General features: G+C 39.3%; 1 protein-coding gene across 3 annotated transcripts in view; it reads left to right on the top strand.

Annotated features, from left to right (window-relative positions):
* tbc1d22a (TBC1 domain family, member 22a) overlaps positions 1-21,305 on the top strand; it is a 180,446-nt gene that overhangs the window by 142,313 nt on the left and 16,828 nt on the right. For all 3 annotated transcript variants that reach the window (XM_052120295.1, XM_052120297.1, XM_052120296.1), the window contains one exon: positions 11,849-11,944. In XM_052120295.1, the coding sequence (XP_051976255.1) occupies positions 11,849-11,944 (96 nt within the window). The remainder of the gene's footprint in view (positions 1-11,848; positions 11,945-21,305) is intronic.

Below are 21,305 nucleotides of genomic sequence, written 5' to 3' on the forward strand. Positions count from 1 at the left end.
TGGTGGAACATTCACACACTTATACACAGTTTGAAAACGTTCGGTCAATCTCTCTGTAACATCACACAATTTTTAGTGAACCTTGCCTTACATTTAAACTGCAGAAACTCTAACTCAAAGCAAGGTCATGGCTTGTCATCTTATGTTTGTCATGTTTTTTGTCATGTATGTTTTTATCACCATCCACTGAAAGATATACACCACCTTCAAATGTGTAGAGTGAATTCTCACTTTGACGTTTGAGTGCACACATTCACCCAGACAGTAGGCAACATTTTTTCCCTCCACCGATAGCAGGAGTCTTACATCTCCCAGGTAGAGAGGTTTAATAAAGTAATAAAGCACAGTAGCATGGAGCGTGTCACAGCTTGATACCCTCAGACGGTCATCTTCCCTGCCGCTCTGATTAAGGCCGGTAGGTTACACCAATAGGCAATCATCACCTGGGACATAACTCAGAGCGGCTGACTCCGTTTCATCTGCTTCCTCTCTTTCTTTTGCTCACTTGTCTTGCTTGAAGCTGAAGGATGGGTAGATATGAATGTTGTTTGCTGTTCGATTTCAGATCTACTACGTCTCTTCAGACTTGTTGGTAAATCTATACCAGGACTCTTGATGGAACGATGAACTGAATGCTGGCTTTTCGCCATCAAATGATCTCCAACGTATATCATCTGACATCAGCCAAAGCGTTCTGACTGCCACATCGCTGTTTACCATGATGCTGTACTGTAGATCTGTTCTCCAGCGGAGTTTGTTATGGCTGCAAGCTAACACTTTGTAGCTACAAGAAAATCCTTCAAGACGTTACGAGGTTCTGCTTTGAATGTATGCCTCTGAGCAGGCTTGTCAAGAGCTGTTTGCTAAGATTTAATTTGCTCCCGTAATGTAATTAGTGGTACTTGCTAAGGATTGGAACAAACCTCTAACCCAAAGTATTATACTTTGGCACATAACTCATCTCTAAGCTATTGTGGTACGAACATGAATGATGCAGCAATTTATGTGGCTTGTTGAGGAGAGGTGTGCGATAACTTTTTAATGGGATGAAATGAATGGTATATTTACTTTCAGAATTAGCCTCCTGTGCTCTATAAAACAGGTGGAAAAATTACTCAGGCTAGTAAGTAACCACCCAAAACACCTGAACAAATGCATAGCAATGTCTTAACGATTACTCAGAACACCTTAGCAAACATATGGCCCTGGCAAACCATGGCAACCTAACAAAAATGAAAAAATCTATTTTTTATCATCATGATGACTTTGGAAAATGTCTTGAACATGCATGAAGGTTATTTTATCATAATTTATCTGCAATAACATAGCATCTGACACTAATAAATGTCAAAATCTCGGAATAGGTCAGTGTAGACTTTGTGCGTTGGGTTTGTGCTCGTTTCTATCATATCCAACCGTAAGTGTGTCACCAGGTTTTGTATCATAACTTTCGAGAAAAGACCACTATGTCTGTTCCCCCACTCTACCCATTAATTAAGACCCATCATGAACCGTTCCTTCCCCCTAAGGGAGACAAAGACAAAATAATTAAAATGATCAATGAAGAGAAACTATGGCCCATCTAAAGGTGAACCAAACCTTACTTTCACATAGAACTAGACCACAGCCCTTGAAAAAAAAATAAAAATGCCAAAAACACGGACACCATCTAAGAACCCAGAGCCGTTTTTAAGATTACATTTCAGTTTGGACGTCAAATAGTTGTAAACTAAATATACCATTCATTTCATCCCATAGAAAAGTTATAGCACACCTCTCCTCAACAAGCCACATAACTTGCTGCATCATTCATGTTCGTACCACAATAGCTTAGAGATGAGTTAAGTGCCAAAGTATAATACTTTGGGTTAGAGGTTTGTTCCAATCCTTAGCAAGTACCACTTTTACTTGAGTAAAAACGACATTTTCATTATTAGTTTGCCATATTTAAACCCATATGACTTTCTTTTCTCTGTGGAGCACCAATGCAGATTTTTAGATTTTGCTCTATTCCATAAAATGAAAGCATAGGGTGACCAATGGCTCGAAAAGGATAAAAAAGTGCCATTAAGGTAGTCCAGATGACTGCTATTTTCAAAGTCTTTTGAAGCCATAAGATAGCTTTCTGTAAACAACAGACCAAAATTAATAAATAAATCGTTCTCCACCGTAGCTCTCAAATGTCCTTTACATGTGCATTTCAAAAAGAGTGTTAAGATGTGTTGCACCCAGACATTATTGACACGAAATGGCATTGGTTCTTCTGTGTCTTGTAACAGTGATGTGCCAAGTTTGAATACGCTTTCAGCTAACATTGGGCCTCATTCAATAATAATTGCGTGGATTTGCCTTTCTTATATGCACAGGAATCACTTTTTAAAAAACTTCAGCCTGCTTTGTAACATGTCCACACGCACATGAATTTGCTCTTACCCTCGTTCTAATGTTGATGAATCTGGATTTTTCTAAATGAAGCAGCATGTGCCCGAATATAAGGGATTTAAGTGCTTTTAACACCAGCGCATCTGCACGCTCTATCAATCCGAGGTTAGAGACACAAAAGTAGCTGGGGCGAGCCTTGAACATACCTGCAATCTTGTCACCTTTTGGCAAAATGCGGCGTTGTGAATCCAAAATAGTTAATTTACATGATTCGCAGATTTGCGCAAATCTACATTTTTGTTTGTGTGTGTGTGTGCTTCACAGACACGCCACATTTCTCTAAAGGGCGGACATTTCAAACATTTCAAACTAGAGTTAAGATATCCTTAATGTTGCAGTTTATGGCATAAAACCGATTCCTAAACTGATTTTCTTCTAGCTTTCTATATATTCCACAGAATTATTTAATACAGAATATGACTTTAAAATGTTGTGAAATGGCCACAATGTTTGGCTATTAGTAATGCATGAAAGAGATGATATCTCTTATATTATTTACTGTCAGTTGTTGATTATAAACAAAAAAAAAGATACATTAATATCTATCACACACTGTATATAGCGCAGAACCGGTAAAGAAACAGTGCAGCGACTCTCGTCTATGGCTTCTCATTTCTAAAGTCCTTTCCTTCATATCCTGTCAGCTCCCTCTTAGGATATGATGAAAAGATGCAAGGAAAGGAAACGAGGACGGAGGAATCCTAGTGAAGTGTATTTGTAAAATGAAATGTCCCATTGTCTCATTCAAGCGTCATTTCAGAGCGACACCTTTGCGCAGCTACATTTCCTCTGAGCTCTTGCTATTTCATTAAGTGATATGTTAAGAATAAATCCTAATAATTCAAGATGCACTGTCAAGGTATGTGACAATTACAGTTTGTTGAAACATGAATTAGAACTATTGTGTCAGATGTGAATTTATGTGTGCATCAGGTGCTTTGACACAAAAGATTTCCACATAGAATCCACCTGTGCATCCTCGCTCAAGATCCTCATAAAGCTTGCTCTGTCCTCATTTCAGTTGTTTTTCATAAAAACATGTGCTAGATTAATGTTTGTTTTTTGCCGTGTTTTGCTGTTTTTAGACGCTGTAAACAAACTTCAACTGTTCTAAACGTGCCTCAAGACAGCTGCGTTCTGCCTGATTCATTGCACTGCATCTTTATTTTTTTTAGCACAAGAACGCGTTTGGTATGAACAAGGTCTCTGGGTAAAAATGCCAACGAAGGTGACAAAAATGACCCTGAAATTGACCCCTAAAGGGGGGGTTGCCACTTTTGATTTCTGTAACATCAGATATATTTCTTTTTCTGTTCTAGACCTAGTATATACTTATCACAAGAAATTATTTGAAGGAAATTTAGATTTAATAAAATAAAAAAAGAAAAAATTCAAAGTTGGGTGATGCAGGAGGACAAGGACCATAAATTCTGATTTAAATCCACCACAGAATGACTTCAAAAAAGAAAAAGAAAAGCTTTGGAGTGGCCCAGTCAGAGCCCAGATCATAAACCAATTGAGATACTGTGGATTGACCTCAAAAGAGACATTCGCTCCAGACAGCCTAAGAATATGGCTGAGCTGAAGCAGTTCTGTAAAGAAGAATGGTCCAAAAGTCCTTCTGAACGTTGTGAAGGTCTAATCCGCAGCTACCGGAGACGCTTGAGGATATTGCTTCCAAAGAAGGGCTGACCAGTTATTAAATCCAAGGGTTCACTTACTTTTTCCATAGCACTGTGAATGTTTCATGGGATGTGTTCAATAAAGATATTAAATATAATAATTGTGTGTTGTTAGCTTAAGCATTGTCTATACTTGTGACTGATGAAGTGTTCAGATTTTATGACCAATTAATGCAGAAATCCAGCTAATTTCAAAAGGTTCACATACTTTTTCTTGCCTGTTTGTGTGTATATTTATATATATATATATACACACACATTATACAGGTGAAGTGAATAACTTTGATCATCTAACAAGTCCACATGTGAAGGTCTGTGTAGATTAGATGGTAAGCGAAAATTCAGTTATCGTAGTCAACATGTTGAATGTTGGAGAAATGGGCAGGAGTAAAGACCTGAGCGCCTTTGACAAGGGACAAATTGTTATGGCCAGACAACTGGGTCAGAGATACGGCAAGGCTTGTGGGGTGCTCCCATTCAGCAGTGGTGTGAACCTACCGACAGTGGTCCAAGGAGGGACAAACCATGGGTGCTGGGTGCCAAATGCTCTTCGATGCATGAGGGCAACAAAGGCTATCCCATCTGGTCTGAACCGACAGAAAGTCCACTGTGGCACAAGTTGGAGAAAATTTTAATGATGGTTACAAGAGGAATTTTTCACAATACACTGCATCGTACAGAGTGCCCATGATGACCTCTGTCCACTGTTGAAATGGGCACGTGAGCTTCAGAACTGGACCTTGGAGCAGTGGAAGCAGGTTTTTTTATATCACGTGGATGACCATAGATGTGTGTGCCGTTTACCTGGAGAAGTGATGGCACCAGGATGCACTGTGGGAAGACGACAAGCTGTTGAAGGGAGTGTGATGCTCTGGGCAATTTTCTGCTGGGAAACCTTGGGTCCAGCCATTCGTGTGGATGTCTATTTGACACGTGCTACCTGCCATCATTGCAGACCAGGTACACCCCTTCATAGCAATGTTATTCCCTGATGGCAGTGGCTTCTTTCAGCAGGCTAATGCACCGATCAGCCACAACATTAAAACCACTTGCCAAATATTGTGTAGGTCTCCCTCGTGCCGCCAAAACAGTGCCAATCCGCATCTCAGAATGCTATTCTTCTCACCACAATTGTACAGAGCAGTTATCTGAGTTACTGTAGACTGGCCATTCTCTGTTGACCTGTCTCATCAACAAGGTGTTTCCATCTGCAGAACTGTCGCTCACTGGATGTTTTTTGTTGTGTTTGATGGATGTTTGAGTAAATTCTAGAGACTGTTGTGTGTGAAAATCCCAGAAATACTCAAACCAGCTCGTCTGGCACCAACAATCATACATGTGATTATCTAATCAGCCAATCGTGTGGCTGCATTGCAGTGCATAAAATCATGTACATACGGTTCAGGGGCTTCAGTTAATGTTCACATCAACCATCAGAAGGGGGAAAAAAATGTGATCTTAGTGATTTGGACTGGCATGATTGTTGGTGCCAGATGGGTACTGTCCAAAAAAATAATAATCCATCCATTCTATTCTTCCATCCGACTGTCCATCCATCTGTGCGACGTTTTAGATGACTGTCTATCTAGCTAGCTGTCTGTTTGCCTTACTGTAATGTCTGTATAACTATCAAACGTTATAAATATCAAACTTTCAAAACTAGTTTAAACTTTGAGACAAGTCTTCGTCAAGCCAAAATCAAAATGTATCTTGTTTGTTTGTTTGTTTTGTTTGTTTGTAAGTTATATGAAATTTGTCATTTTGAGGTGAACCTTTTTCTTTGAAATGCTCCAAAGAAAATAAAAAAGCACAAATGGTATCTAAAGACTAATTAATTTTTAATTAATTTATTTATTTCAAAGATAAATTCTTTTAATTATCAAAATAAAATTAGCAGTACATGACATTAACAGGGATTCTGACAACACGCTTCCTTCTATAAATAGATGGAAGGCAGCCAGCTCTCAGCATTATAGAGATGGAAGTTCATCCCCACACCGCTGAACATATGCAGATGCCCTTGCTGCCCGGCCCTGTCTATTGAGCGTCTAATTAAGTGGATTTCACGCTTGTGTGGTCACTTTGACGAGGAGGTGACTGAGAATGACTGCGGGGTAATTGGACTAGATGTAACATGCGCAGTCTTGAAACTACTTCCTGAGACCTTGGGTGTGTGTGTACCGCTGTTTGAGTGTGGCTCAAACATGGTACAGTTGGGAAGATTTCCATTGCCCGCATTTACCCTTGAAGGAGAGACCTGTCCTTCCTGTTTATTTCTGGAAGAAACATGTCCATTTATTTTCATTAGGACCCTCCGTGGCTGGCATGGCAGATAATCTCCCCTCCTCCACATGTGGAACTCATTGCACCTCCAGCTGGAGCAACTACGCCACATCTCCTCAGGTGGCATCTTGCTTAGTAAGACTTTTGACTAATGACAAAGTCTAGTCCTCTTTGCAGCTTTTGTTCTTAGCCATGAACCGCCCACTTAGACAGGCCTTCTGGTAAAACAACCAACCACAGTTCCCTTTTTTATGTGATGTTTAGGTTCGGGTAAATGTCACCGTAATATCTAGTGTGGGGGAAATAAAAAATAAATAAATTATGCCACAGTATTATATCACATTTGCAGAAGTGTTTGTAGGCTTTGTGACCAGAATTTCAAAAGTAGTATTTACAGATAATTTCACAGACATAACTCCGAAGCAGAACATACTTTACTTGCTACTTGCGGTTTCAACAGAACTCTGAACATTTAAGGCCACGTCCACACTAATACATTTTAGTTTGAAAACTCACTGCCCCTCATCCACACTAGAACAGCGTTTTTCTCCACCGAAAATTCTCCATCCATTACAGCATTCTTTAGTATCTGATACGTTAGGAAACTGAAAATTAATTAGTGAGGATGTGGCTTAACACCCCGTCTACACCAGACTAGAATGATGTTGCACATCTTGAGACTGTTCACACGTTTCTAAAAATAAATGTGCATGGGCAATCCAGCTCTGAGCTGTAGCGTGAAACAGTTGCCGTGACGTCACATCCAGTGTCACAGCATTATTGATTAAAATGGGAAAGATTTGCTTATTACACAACGCATTGTGCCGCTCGTGTCCGTTGTAGACCAGTTAAAAAAGTTTATGGCACCAGCCCCACAAACTGGTCAATTTTATAATTAGTTCTTACTTACACATGTAACGCTCCAGAATACAATGGCTATAACAAAATGTTGTTTCAAACAGAACTATATTTCAAATTTACATTTTACATTTAGTCATTTAGAAGAGCAACGTTTATCCAAAGTGACGTACAAATGAGACACATAGCAAGCAATTTGTCATACAAAGTTTAACAACCTCTGGAGTATAGGACTGCCAAATTCTCACAGTGGCTGGGGTAGTAAAGATGCTAGCACAGAAGAAAGAGACAAATAAGGATTTGTTTTTTTGTACATTAAGTGCATCTTGAGTACAGTGGTTAGTATAATTAGTGTGGGTTGGTTCAGTGCTTGTGGAACAGATGTGTTTTCAGCTGGTTCTTGAATGTTGAGAAGGTAACAGCAGATCTTTAGCAGGTTGAAAGTTCATTCCAATCCAATCCAGAGCCTCTCTTTTTGAGGAAGCTTCTGCCAATGTTGTGTGCAATATGCATCAGGCTATCCATGTATGTTGCTGTCTGAGGCTGAGACTAGTCATCAGTAAACTCCCTAGTGTGAGTGAGTGACTAACGTGACATGGTTTTACTGCAGCTATTTTCTGTGACGATATGTTCATATTCATTTGAAGATTGCATTGGTTCAGGGTTTATCACAGTACAAGGTGTATGAGAAGGAGAATTACGTGCTCTTCTCCAACACGTGTCTCGTTTAGCAGACATGAGGCCTTGTTAAAGGTTTGCTATTATTATCCCATGAGGCCTTCGCACAAAGGCTCATCTTGTTCCAGCCTGCCCTTTAATTTAATTGTTTTATATTGGTGCCGTCAGAAAATGAGTCCAGAAACTAAATGAGCAGATGAAATAAGTGGTGAGAAAAAAAACTAATTGTGACACAAAAGGTCAAACTAACAGAGATTTTTATTTTCAGCAGGATTGATGAAAATTAAGATATTTAAAGATGTACGCTAGTGTATTTACAGTATATTTCCAATGTTTTTAAAGGAACATTTCAGGTTCAATACAAGTTAAGCTCAATCAACATAATTTGTAGCAAAATGTTGATTACCACTAAAATTTATTTTGACTTGCCCCTCCTTTTCTTTAAATACAGCAAAAATCTGGGTTACAGTGAAGCACTTACTATGAAAGTGAATTGAGGCCAATTTTTGAAAGTTAAAATACTCACAAGTACAGCCACAAGACATAAACAATACGTGTGTTAACATGATTTTAACACACTCTTGGATACAAGATGGCACCATGGATTGCAGCCCCGGTGTGGCGCTCTCCAATTCTTTTGTTGATTTTGTTTGTTTGTCCTGTGTTTAGTTATTTTTCCAATCAGATTTAACAGGGCTGAACTGCTGAACATTCAACTGCACATACCAGACAATCTTTTCCAAGTTTTTGATTATTCAGACATCTTGCTGGACATTTTAGTCAGAGCTGGTCGCTGGTCAAGCTCCGTCAGCGCAGCTTTCGAACAGCGCTACTGAGTATTCATCTAGCGAATCTCTGCTCTCTTCCTAACAAAATGGATGAACTACATCTCACCCATACAAACAAGGACTTTTCAAACTCTGCTGCATTGTGCTTCACAGAAACCTGGCTGAGTGAAGCCATTCCAGACAAAGTGTTACATCTGGAACGTATTGCAGAGTTAACAGGGAAAACAAGAGGCGGTGGAACATGCTTTTACATTGATCAAAGTTGGTGTACAGATGTAACGACTTTAAAGAAGATGTGCTGTCCTAATTTGGAAGTGCTCTTTATCAACTGGAAGCCTTTCTATTCGCCACATGAGTTTTCCTAATTTATTCTGGTGAGTGTTTATATTCCTCCACAAGTGTGTGTGAGCACAGCGCTGCAACAGCTGGCTGACTAGATTACAGATATGGAACAACAATACCCGGACTCACTTATTATTATTCTCTGTGATTCTAACAGTCAACCTCACCTGTGAACTGCCAAAATACAGACAATGCATGCCCCACCAGAGACAGATTAAAGGATGCACAATGCTCTGTCCCTAGAGCAGCTTTGGGACTCTCTGATTATTGTCTGGTTCATCATCTTCTAACCACGATCTCCCAACACTGTAGAGAATTGACAACTGGCTGACAACCTGATTGTGTTTTACTGTAGATTTGAAAAGCCCAGTGTCACACCCCACTCCTGCTCTGACTTTCACATCACACAAACATCAACACATCTGCAACCACCCTCCTGCTACTCAACCTGCATTTGAGATCTGTGAAGAGGGTGTGTGCCAGGTCTTCCAGAAACAAAAGACAAGGAAAGCACAGTGCCCAGATGGTGTTTCACCCACTTGTCTAAAATACTGTGCTGACCAGCTGGCCTGCATCTTCACACATATTTTCAACAGATCACTAGAACAGTGTGAAGTTTCTTGCTACTTCAAACACTCCACCATCATCCCTGTACCAAAGAAACCCCAAATCATCTGTGGTCATTTCATCATTTGAGAGACTGGTGTTGGCCCACCTGAAGGACATCACTGGACCCTTTCTGGATCCCCTTCAATTTGCTTATCGAGCAAACAGTTCTGTGGATAATGCGGTGAAAATGGGATTGCATCATATCCTGCAACATCTGGATAGACCAGGGACATATGCAAGGATCCTTTTTGTGGACTTCAGTTCGGCTTTCAGCACCATCATCCCAGCTATTCTCCAGACTAAATTAACCCAGCCCTCGGTTCCCACCTCTGTCTGTCAGTAAATCACCAGCTTTCTAACAGACAGGCTCCAGCTAGTGACTGAGGAAATTCACTTCCAGCACATGTACAATCAGCACAGGTGCCCCCCAGGGATGTGTGCTCTCCCCACTACACTTCTCCCTAGTGATTATTGGTGGACCCCTGCCATCCCTTCAAAAACTGTACAATTCCAGAGTGAGGAAAAGGGCTGTAAAAATCACTCTGTACCCCAGTCACCATGACCCACCATCTCATGTACAGATTTTGCTGTTTTGGAAAGAAATCGGTAATTTAATTCACCAAAGTGGCATTCAACTTATCACAAAGTATATTCAGGACATTACTGATGTAAACAGCACCATCACTATTTGAAAAAAGTCATTTTTGTTCAAATCTAGACAGGTCCCATTTCCAGCAACCATCACTCCAACACCTTATCCTTTAGTAATCATGCTAAATTGCTAATTTGGTTCTAGAAAATCACTTGCCATTATATAAAAAAATGCTGAAAGCTTATTTGGTTAAACTTAACATTGTCTTTGTGTTTGTTTTTGAGTCGCCACATTATGCAATAGACTGGCATCTCTTAAGATCAATATTAGGTACAAAATGGACATTTCATACAAAGGTGTACACTACAGTCTTCAAAGACAAAGGACAGCTGGCTCTAACAAGGACAGAAAGAGATGTGGAAGACCAGATGTACAACTAAACAAGAGGATAAGTACATCAGCGTCTCTAGTTTGAGAAATAGACGCCACACATGTCCTCAGCTAAAAGAAAAAAACACTTTTGAAACAGAAAAGAAAAAAGAAAAGAGTGTTATGGATCTTAACCCCATTGAGATTTTGCGGGCTCAGCTAGACTATGAGAAGTGCCTGAAAAGACAGCCACGTCTATGGCAAGTGGCACAGGAAGTGTGGGGTGAAATGTCACCTGAGTATCTGAACAAACTGACAGTTAGAATGACAAAGATCTGCAAAGCTGTCATTGTTGCACGTGGAGGACTTTTGGATGAACTCTTTGAAGTAGTTTTATTTTTCAAATTGTAATGGTCATTTTTCATGTTATTAATGTCCTGACTATAGATTGTGATCTGTTGAATGCCACTTTGGTGAATAAAAGTACCAATTTATTTTAATAAGAGCAAAATCTGTACATTATTCAAAACTTTTGACCACAAGTGTATTTATTTATTTGTTTATTAAAATTTTTCTATTTTGTCTTATTGTGTATTTCTATATATAGTTATATTTTCTATTCGCTCTTTATTTTGTTCTGTATTTTTATTATCGATGTCTTGTTGTTGTATTGTTTGTGAACTGGAAGCTTCTGTCACCAACGCAAATTCCTTATATGTGTAAGCATACTTTGCAATAAAGCTCATTCTGATTTTAGTGTAATAAAATCACTTACTAACCTTTTCTGTGTTCAGTTACAGCCCATTTGACTACATTGTTGCAATGATGATGTAATGTCAAAAAACCTTAAAATGTAAACAACTTTACAGCTCAGATACTACAGTTGTAACAGAAGAATTAATATAAGTGCTTTTATAAAATTATAATCTTCAAATTTCTGCCGTTTAAACCATCCCAAAATTGGCCACATTCACTTCCATTGTAAGTGCATCACTGTAATAAAGATAATAAAGAAAAACGCTCCATTTTTGCTTTTTTATAGAGTCGAACATTTTTTTGTGGTAGTGAACATTAAGCCACAAATGCTGATGATTGAGCTTAACTTGTACTGAACCTGGAATCTTCCTTTAAAATCATTGGAAAAAAATACATTTTATAAAGACAACATGCCATGTCTATAATTGTTCTGTCATTTGCATTCACAGGCGGAGCCGGAAGGATTCTCTCATTTCCATCTATATGTGTGTGCTGCCTTCCTGGTCCGATGGCAGAAAGACATATTGGAGGAGAAGGATTTCCAGGTAAGATGGTTTGTGTGTCGTTTTGTATGATCCCCGAGCCACAGCAAATGTCGTCCTTGCTCGAGACCGCTCCTCCCTCATTAACTCATAGGGTCGAGAGGTCAGTGCGCCTGCATTAGTGTGATGACAACAGCAGCTGCTGTAAGGTGACATTGTGCTGTTCCTTTGAGACTCCTCTATTTCCTGTCCTCTCTTACACACTGTCTTTCCATGCGATTGAGAGATAAAGGGTTTGGGCTGGGAGGGGAGGGGGCTGATAGTGTTATGTCATCAGAAGTATAATATAGATTTTTTTGGTGTAAACAGACAGAATCTCTCTCTCTTTCTTTCTCTCTTTCTTTCTTTCTCTCTCTCTCTCTCTCTCTCTTTCTCTCTTTCTTTCTCTCTCTCTCTCTCTCTCTCTCTCTCTCTCTCTCTCTCTCTCTCTCTCTCTCTTTCTCTTTCTGTCTGTCTCTCTTCCTGTATATCAACCTGACCTTAAAGACATGAAACAGTATTCGCAATTGATTTAATTTCTGTATGAGTGGGTTTGGGAATCAAGAACTGGTTCTGCATTCTTCTGCTAATACTGAAAACGTACCATAGTAATGTGCAATATACACATCAAAGCCTACTTAAACTTTGCCAGTTGTGATTGGCTGTGCAAAATAATTTGAAAGAGTAAATGTACCATCTGTGCTGCGTTTACAGTGGAAAGACGGCTTTAGATTTTCTTTTGCACACATGGCACATGGCATGCCTTTCAGTCAAAGATAAGGATGGCCAAGGTTTTTATTTATTTATTATTTTGTATTATTTATTTCTATAAAAATGTTTTGCAAGAATGGAGCGCAATAGTCTGGTTCTGGGAAAAACTCCCATTATATTCCTCATAGGGGAATAGATCTTTGGCAATAACCTTTAAAGACAGACCTACCATGAGCGCTGGGGTTGTTTATCGATGGCATATGCATCTGTTGAAGCCATCAGTCCATGATTCCTCAACTTCATTTTGAAGAAAAAAAACATGTTTATTTGTGGAGTTGCTGGCAAAGAACTACACTACCCATGAGTCCTGAAGGGAAATAATCCACCAGTCAAAAAACTACGACAAACAAAATGCGCTAAAGTAGCTTTACATCGACCAGACATTTCAATGACACGGTGAATCATGCAATGCTCAGGTCTTTCCAAACTCTCAAACTACTTTGGTATATGTTTGAATATTTAGCAAAAAATATATAATAATTAAATATAATGTGGATAGACTTTAAATCAATAGTTAGTTTTTTGTCATATGCCTAATGGCATAGTAGTTAATTACATCTTTGAAGTACACAGTCTTGCACGTTTGTCTTTTTGTACAATTTTCAATACTTTTTTGGAATCAAAGTTTGTGATGTTGTGATTCAACTTGGAGCTGATTGGGTTGGTTCATGGCTTTGAACTCTTTTATGATGTACGTTATTGTAAAAATACTTAAGAAACCAAAACGGCTAAAAAAGGTGAGCCTGCACTGTTGCGCTCTATTGCTTTACATTTACATTTAGCCAGTTTTAACCCCGCCCTTTCAAGAGCCTGCCATTTACACAATCTTTGCATTGGTCAAAGCAGCAAAAACAGAGATGGTGAAGAGGTGTATGTAAGGCTGTTTCCCTCCCAAACCCCTGTTCCCTACTCCGAACTACCTTGGTTTCCGGTCCGCTGGTTTGAATAACGTGGAAATTGAAGTTGTGTTTGAGGCATTTCACGGCGGAATGTTTCTAGGGGTGATTAGTTTTGAATAAAACGTGAGTTGGAATGTGTAAAAAGTGGCTGGAGTTTATTAATATGTCTTAATGCAGGCATTGCTGAGGTATCTTGGGATTTACAGGATGACTGTTTTTTTTATATATATTTAATGCATTGTGTTTCAAAACATTGTGATCTTTAACTCGCTTGTTTCTTAGTTGTCTTCATCCTTGTCGTAAGCAAAGACCGTGATATGCTTTGAGCATTTGTGAGCTGGTTATGTATTAATGTTGTCAGTTAGATCACAGTTCAGTTCTTAAGTCAGTGGAAAAGCAGGCCGGTATTGAGATCAGTTCTCAGATCCCCACAAACTGGCTATGGCATGAGCAGCATGGAGGAAAAGGGTATGTGTATGCTGGTGTGTGTGTGTCTGTGTGCTGTGATGTAAACTAAAGCTTTTTGGCTATTTATTATAAAAGGGATGAGCCATTTGACATGTCCCACCCCTAATTGCTTTTTTAGTGGTAAATATGTCAAACCATCAAATAGAACTGTGATTGTCCTTGCACCAACTGCAACTTTTGTATGATGTTATAGAAAGAAAAAAACTGTTTGGTTTAGCATGACATACGCTAATGAATCATGCACAATAAGACCCAGAACATGTATTTATTAAGTGAACAGGGTCAATTTTGATTTTATATTGTGATTACTTTAATCTCTCTATATCCTTTCTTTTTTTCCTTATCTTTCTTACATCTTCATTGTTCCAATTTTGTTTTTGTTTTTCAAATCTTTTCTTTACCTTTAAACATGCAGCTCTGTAGAGTAAATAGGTGGCCCAGTGTGTGCGTGTGTGTGTTTGTGTGTGTGTGTTTTTGGATATGCAGAGAGTCAGTGGTGTGTATCAGTGCTGTGTTGTGGGGCAGTGTGATTTATTGTGTTTACATTGCCCAGTGATTCAGGATTATCCCCTGCACCAGCGCTGCAGCACACAGCCACTGTTTGGCATTCAGACAACAGCCTCAGGCAGAGTCTTTACCCTCCTGTGCCATGCGTGTCAGCAGAGAGATGATTTCTCCCATTCATTCTCCTTATCCTTTTGTTCCTACCTACTTTCTTCACTGATTTGTTGTCAGCACACAATATCATTGATAAACACTTACCTGTCATGGCCCTGCATTGGAAAGGACCCTTCCAAGACCACCAATTGCAGTTGGAGATGGAAAGTATACGTTTCTGAGCATCTAAAATTAGCGCAAAAAATGTAAATGTTTTTTAGTAACATGACTGTTGCTCAGCTGTTTTATAGTTTTAATAGTTTTAATTTAGTAGTTGCACAATACTCTTACTATTTTGTGGCTTGTAGTTTGTCGAACTACATTTTTAAAGTAGCCCACCCGGGCTATATATAGTAGTAAGATTGTCCGGCAGTATTAGGGCATGCTATCACGTCATACAACTCTTTTTTTTTACCAAATGATCGATACAAAAATCTGTCTATCTGCAGTGCAAGTTGTGGTGCACAATATAACCCAAAAGGCACAAATGCACACTTTGAAAATCCATCAAACATATTTTGGCATCTAGGCACCTTTGGGATACTGGGTTCAGCATGCTATGATTTTGGACACACTAATCTGAATCCAGCATAAATGGTATGTAAATTGGGATTTGGCCAAAAATAATTAATCCGTTTTTTTTTTTTTTTTGGAAGAAGAAGAAGAACCCAGTCCCGTAGAATCAAGCGACGGATAATTTAAAGTGTTTTTTTTTATCTGAATTTCACTGGAGGTTAAGTGTGACAACGCCTGTGGATTTGATTCTTCTAATGTGGATAATTTTGATTCAGCTGGAGAGATTGAGATTGAAGGAAAGACCTGACATGAAGAATGAATTAATTCTCCAGTCGAAAGAGAGTGAGTTATGGATCTATACCATCATATCAAACTGTGAAAATTAGTCTTGTCTTCAGGGACGCTGGTCTTTTATAGCAGTAGATTGCAGGAGTGAGGTATGAGTCTTAAAGATGGCCTCTGGCTTCAAATCTATCCATCTCTCCCTCTGTTAGCCCTTCATTTCATCTTTCTCGTAAAAAGAATGCATTTTTATTTCTCTATTTGTTCTGATTAGGACTGGCTTCCAAGAAATGCTTAAATACTTAAAGCCACATCATTTCTCAGCTGTTGTACACTTACAGGTCTTGAGGAGAATGCTAACTAGAAGAACATGGAGAGAGATGGATTGGTGGGCGGGTATAATCTCAGGTTTTGGTGATTTTAAAAAAATATCAGTTTAGCAAACAGCATTGAAGCAGAGATCCAGTACTGTGTTTGCAAACAGTGAGACTGAATGGAGTGGACTGCGATGAAGACTGATTAATTGATGGTTTCTAATGAAGGCTTTCCTAATGAACAAAACAGTTAATGGCTCTTGAAAATCAGGAAATTGTATAAATCAGTTAAAAAATTAATTGTTGCTGCCATTTCATGTTTCATCCATGGAACACAAAAGGCTATTTCAGAAAGAATACACTGGCCGCTGAGTTAATGAGATGCTAAGAAAATACCCAGGATAAATAAATATAAATGTATTTTATATATATATATATATATATATATATATATATATATATATATATATATATATATATATATATATATATATATATATAACCAGCAAAAATGAAAGCCAGTACCAATGGATGTGTGGTGTCATTAGCCTTGTGCTATTCGTATTGAAGTGCCAGGTTTTAATATACTTTACCGCAATTTAAATTTCAGTGCTATGACAGAAAGCAATCTATTGCATGGTTTCAGAAGACTTTAAATATATGACATATTTTTTTAGTCCTCTGGCACTTTTTAGTCATTTTGGAGCTTGACAGACCCAGTCTTCATTCATTTTCATTGGATGAATCCAAAAAAGTATGGATATTCTGCAAAGTATCACCTCTTTTTGTTCCACCGAAGAAAGTAAGTCATACAGTATTTGAAGGACATGAGGGAGAGTAAATTATGTCTGAATTGGCATTATTGGGTAGCCCTTAAGCATAACATGATAGTCTAAATCATGCAGACATCCATGCAGGTTTATTTATGAGTCAAAGACATAGTATTGTCCTATGTTTCACTCTTGACTTTTGTCTGACCCCCTGGTACTTCTGGGCTCTGTAATGGCTTCTATTCTTGGCAGTAGGGCAATTAATCAGTATTCAAGCAGGGGGACGTTCTTTGCTTGAGTAGAGAGTAGGTTATGAGAACTAAACTGTCGCACTCCCATGTGCATGCGCTGTATGGTCCGGTCTGACATGCATTTACCCCTCTTAAATAATGTAAATACAGATGTAGAATGTCCCCAGAAGTGTTCTGACATTTGAGCCGCACTTACAAAAACATTTAATGGCATTACATTAGAGTATTCACTCAATAAGACATGTATTAGGAACACTATGCTAATACAGGCTAGGGCCTTCCTTTGTTCACAAAATAGCCTAATTTATTCATGGCATGGATTCCACCAGTTGTTGGAAACATTACTTTGAGATTCTGGTCCATGTTGTCATGATTGCATCACACAATTTCAGCAGATTTGTCAGCTGCACATTCATGCAGTGGATCTCCCGTTCTACCACATCCCAAATGTGTTCTATTGGATTCAGATCTGGTGAATGGGAAGGCCACTGAAGAACAGTGAACTCATTGTCATGTTCTTGAAACCAGTTTGAGGTGACATGTTTTGTGACATAGTTCAGTTATCATGCTGGAAGTAGCCATGAGAAGATGGCTAAATTATGGCCAGCAACAATACTCAAATAGGCTGTGGCATACAAGTGATGATTGAATGGTATTAACATGCCCAAAGTGTGCCAAGAAAACATTCCCCACACCATTACACCACCAGCCTGGACTATTCACACAAGGCAGATTGGATCCATGGATTCATGCTGTTGGCACCAAATTCTGACCCTATCATCTATGTGCCTCAGCAGAAATCGAGATTCATCAGATCAGGCTATGCTTTTCCAGTCTTTACTGTCCAGTTTTGGTGAGCCTATGCCCACTACAGCCTCAGCTTCTGTTCTTGGCTAACAGAAGTGGAACCCAATGTGATCTTCTGCTGTTGTAGCCAATCTGCCTCAATGTTCGATGTACTGAGCATTCTGAGATGCTATTCTGCTCACTATTCTCTATTCTCTGTTGACCTCTCTCATCAACAATGCATTTTCTGGGGGCCCGGGTAGCTTGGCGAGTATTGATGCTGACTACAACCCCTGGAGTCGTGAGTTCAAATCCAGGGTGTGCTGAGTGACTCCAGCTAGGTCTCCTGAGCAAACAAATTAGTCAGATTGCTAGGGAGGATAGAGTCACATGGGGTAACTTCCTCGTGGTAACGACTAGTGGTTCTCGTGTGGTAAGTTGTGCGTGGATCGCAGAGAGTACCATAAACCTCAACATGTGGAGTCTCCATAGTGTCATGTACAACAAGCCACATGATAAAATGCACAGATTGACATTCTCAGAAGTGGAGGCAACTGAGACTTGTCCTCCACCACCCAGATTGAGGCGAGTAACCGCGCCACCACGAGGACCTACTAAGTAGTGGGAATTGGGTATGTTGGATAAATATAAATAGACTAAGCTGTGTATTGCACATAATTACTGCTCACTGGGGCACTTTTACCTGCTCATGAGATGGATATCCTGAGGGAAAGAACTGTTCCTGTGCTGATGTTTCTGGTGCTCAGTGCACTGTAGTGTCGACCAGAAGAAAACAGTTAAAAAACTTAGTGGGCTGGTTGAGTGGGGTCCAGAGTGATTTTTCCAGCCCTTTTCTTCACTCTGGAAGTGTACAGTTCTTTTGTACTTACATTTTTTATTGATTCATACAATAAACAAAGAAAAGCTAAACATATATACACAGAATGAACATTTAACCCCCACTTCTCCCAATCCCAACCCCCACCCTGACCCTCAACAACATTCCTGTGGTCACACATGAGTATACACACAAACAAAATTTGTATATATATGTATATATATATATATATATTGAGATTTGAGAACGTGGCAGTTTTCTGCTCCCCCCTTACAATAGCTCCAAACCCCCTCAGGGGGCTTGCCCACACTTGGAGAACAACAGCAATCCACACCTAACCTAACCTAGCTAACTTTAAACTTAACCCTGAAATGACTAAAGACTGATCATTTTAGAATGAAAATGCAAGCTCCTCATCATTGTTCATTTGACTGTGATTACTTCCTGGTTCCTACGGGACAAGAACTTGAGACTAGCAGGTTGTTTGTGCAACATGCTGTCAGTAGCACTAGAGGGAATTATCTTCATGCTTGAATTGATGCACAAATGTGTGATGGGGATTGTGCTTGTCAGTAATGCGGCTGAAGGGCATACATGAACTTTCAGAAGCAACTTGTCGATTTGTATATTGCTTCGATAACAGCAATGGCCAAATGCATAAATATGAATGTAGATTGTTCTCTGTGGTATCAGTGACCACTGCACCAATTCTTCACTCCATAATTAAATGAGCAGCTCTATTTTAAACTCTACAGTGAATGAGACAATCCTTTCGAATCAAAAACGGGGGGCAACACTGAAAGAAAATAAATTGGAGGCTCGTGTGTTTTGGCGAGCAGCTCAATGCTTGGGTAAGTGAGCGTGGAGAGATAATGGTTGCTGCTCTCTGTGCTTCTGAGCTCTTCTTATTCACTGCATTGTGCTGCTGATACTAATGACTTAGCTTTTTTCTCATTCTGAAGCTTACGACGGAGCGAGGCAGATAGATCAAGGCCACGTACCGTTGAGCGTTGGCTATGAGCTGAACGTCGTCCTCCCCGCGTAGTGCCACAGCAGGTTACAGACAGCCAAATGTCAACCCCTGATGGCATTTAGCGAGTGCAATATGCAGCAAATGAGTTCTCATTAGGGGTTTGTTTATCACGTAATGAGAAAGCCTTTGGTGCAGCTAACGGACCGGGAACTTCTTCCCTCTTTTGCCCGTGATTACCAATTTACTTTCTTTATCGATGGGATTTAATTTCAGTTTTTGTTCCCTGTTGTCTCAAATGCCTCCTAGAATACAAAAATATATGTTTTTGTATTTGTAAGTACCACTCTATGGAGTCACAGCGCAAAGGGCGTTGACCACATAGTCGCTCTCTGTGATTTAGAAAGCTAAACATATAAGGAATTTAACGATTATTGTTCTGATTCCAATTTCTTCATCAATTCTGGATGCTTAATGGTTCCTGTGATTTGGGAATAGGACTACACTGGTCACCCTCTACGTTTAACCCTGTTCATTCAAAAGAGCCAGATCATTAGATGCATTCATTCGGGACTCAGACTATACATGGCCAACCTGGACAGTCGTAACCTTCATAGCAGTTAACATTCAATACGGACTCACACTTGCTCACACACCCACCTTGAGCTTATTCTGTTACTATTAAGATTTATCGTCCCAGTTGCGTCTCAGAGCTTCAGCGTGGAAACACATCGTAGAGGCCACTCTTAACTACAGAGATGCAGTCGGGTGTGAGCTCGGTTAACACGTTTATGCGTGCATGAAAGAAGGAATCTGCGAAATCAATCTTCCACTTTGGAGTTTTAATGGCTTGATTTAAATGGAGTTTACAGCATAATGGGAGCTAGTAGAATCACAAAGCAGCACTTTAATGTGTGCACGCAAACCGGTTAACTTCTGAATGACTGTGACTGCATAAATGACCTATAAAGTCCTGGCACAAGACTCCAGGGCAGACCGCTGCTATCTCTACAACATGTGAAGCAGAAAGCGTGGAGTCGTGTGCAATAAGTATGGCATATGCAAATGTGTGCCTTAATTAAAATAAGACTATATATTACACAGTCAATGAAATTAGCGTGTTCTCTATATGATGTACACTTTAATTCAGGCTTCATTAGTTGTGCATAATTGCTTGCAGTTTGTGCTAGTTGGACATAAATGCAAGTTCTCTATGCTTCCTCAAAATAGCATTTCAACCAGCTCATTTAGTTTAGTTTAGTTTCTACTTTTCTTCCTGTAATATTCCTTTTTTCCTTCACTGAAAATGTCTTGTTCATAACAGTATTTCCTGAGATAATAGTTAGTGGTGTTTGCTAAGGAAAGCATCACTAGCTCTGTTGCTCACAGGGATGGTTAGGGATTTGAACTTCTAAATATATTTAAATGTTATGCCTGTTCAGTTGTGCTACAGATATTAATAAAACCTCAATTTATAAAGTTTGTCAAAAGGCTTTTGATTTTTACTTTTTGACTTGGGCAAGTGTGCAACCTTCTACCAACATGAAAAAAAAAAAAGAATATAAAAAGAATATCATACCAACCACATAGAAACCACCAGAACTCTCTAGCAACAATAAAGCAATGCCTTGGGCAAACATCTAGAACACTCTAGAAACTACCTAGCAACCACATAGCAACATAATATACACTCAAAGACCACTTTATTAGGTACTCCTAATTATTCATGCGATTATCTAATCAGCCAATCATGTGGCAGCTGAATCATGCAGATACAGGTCAGGAGCTTCAGTTGTTCACTTTAACAATCAGAATGGGGAAAAAATGTGAACTCAGTGATTCTGACCATGGCATGATTGTTGG

The sequence above is a fragment of the Xyrauchen texanus genome, chromosome 47 (assembly GCF_025860055.1).
Source record: "Xyrauchen texanus isolate HMW12.3.18 chromosome 47, RBS_HiC_50CHRs, whole genome shotgun sequence".
In the NCBI taxonomy this organism is placed as follows: Eukaryota; Metazoa; Chordata; class Actinopteri; order Cypriniformes; family Catostomidae; genus Xyrauchen; species Xyrauchen texanus.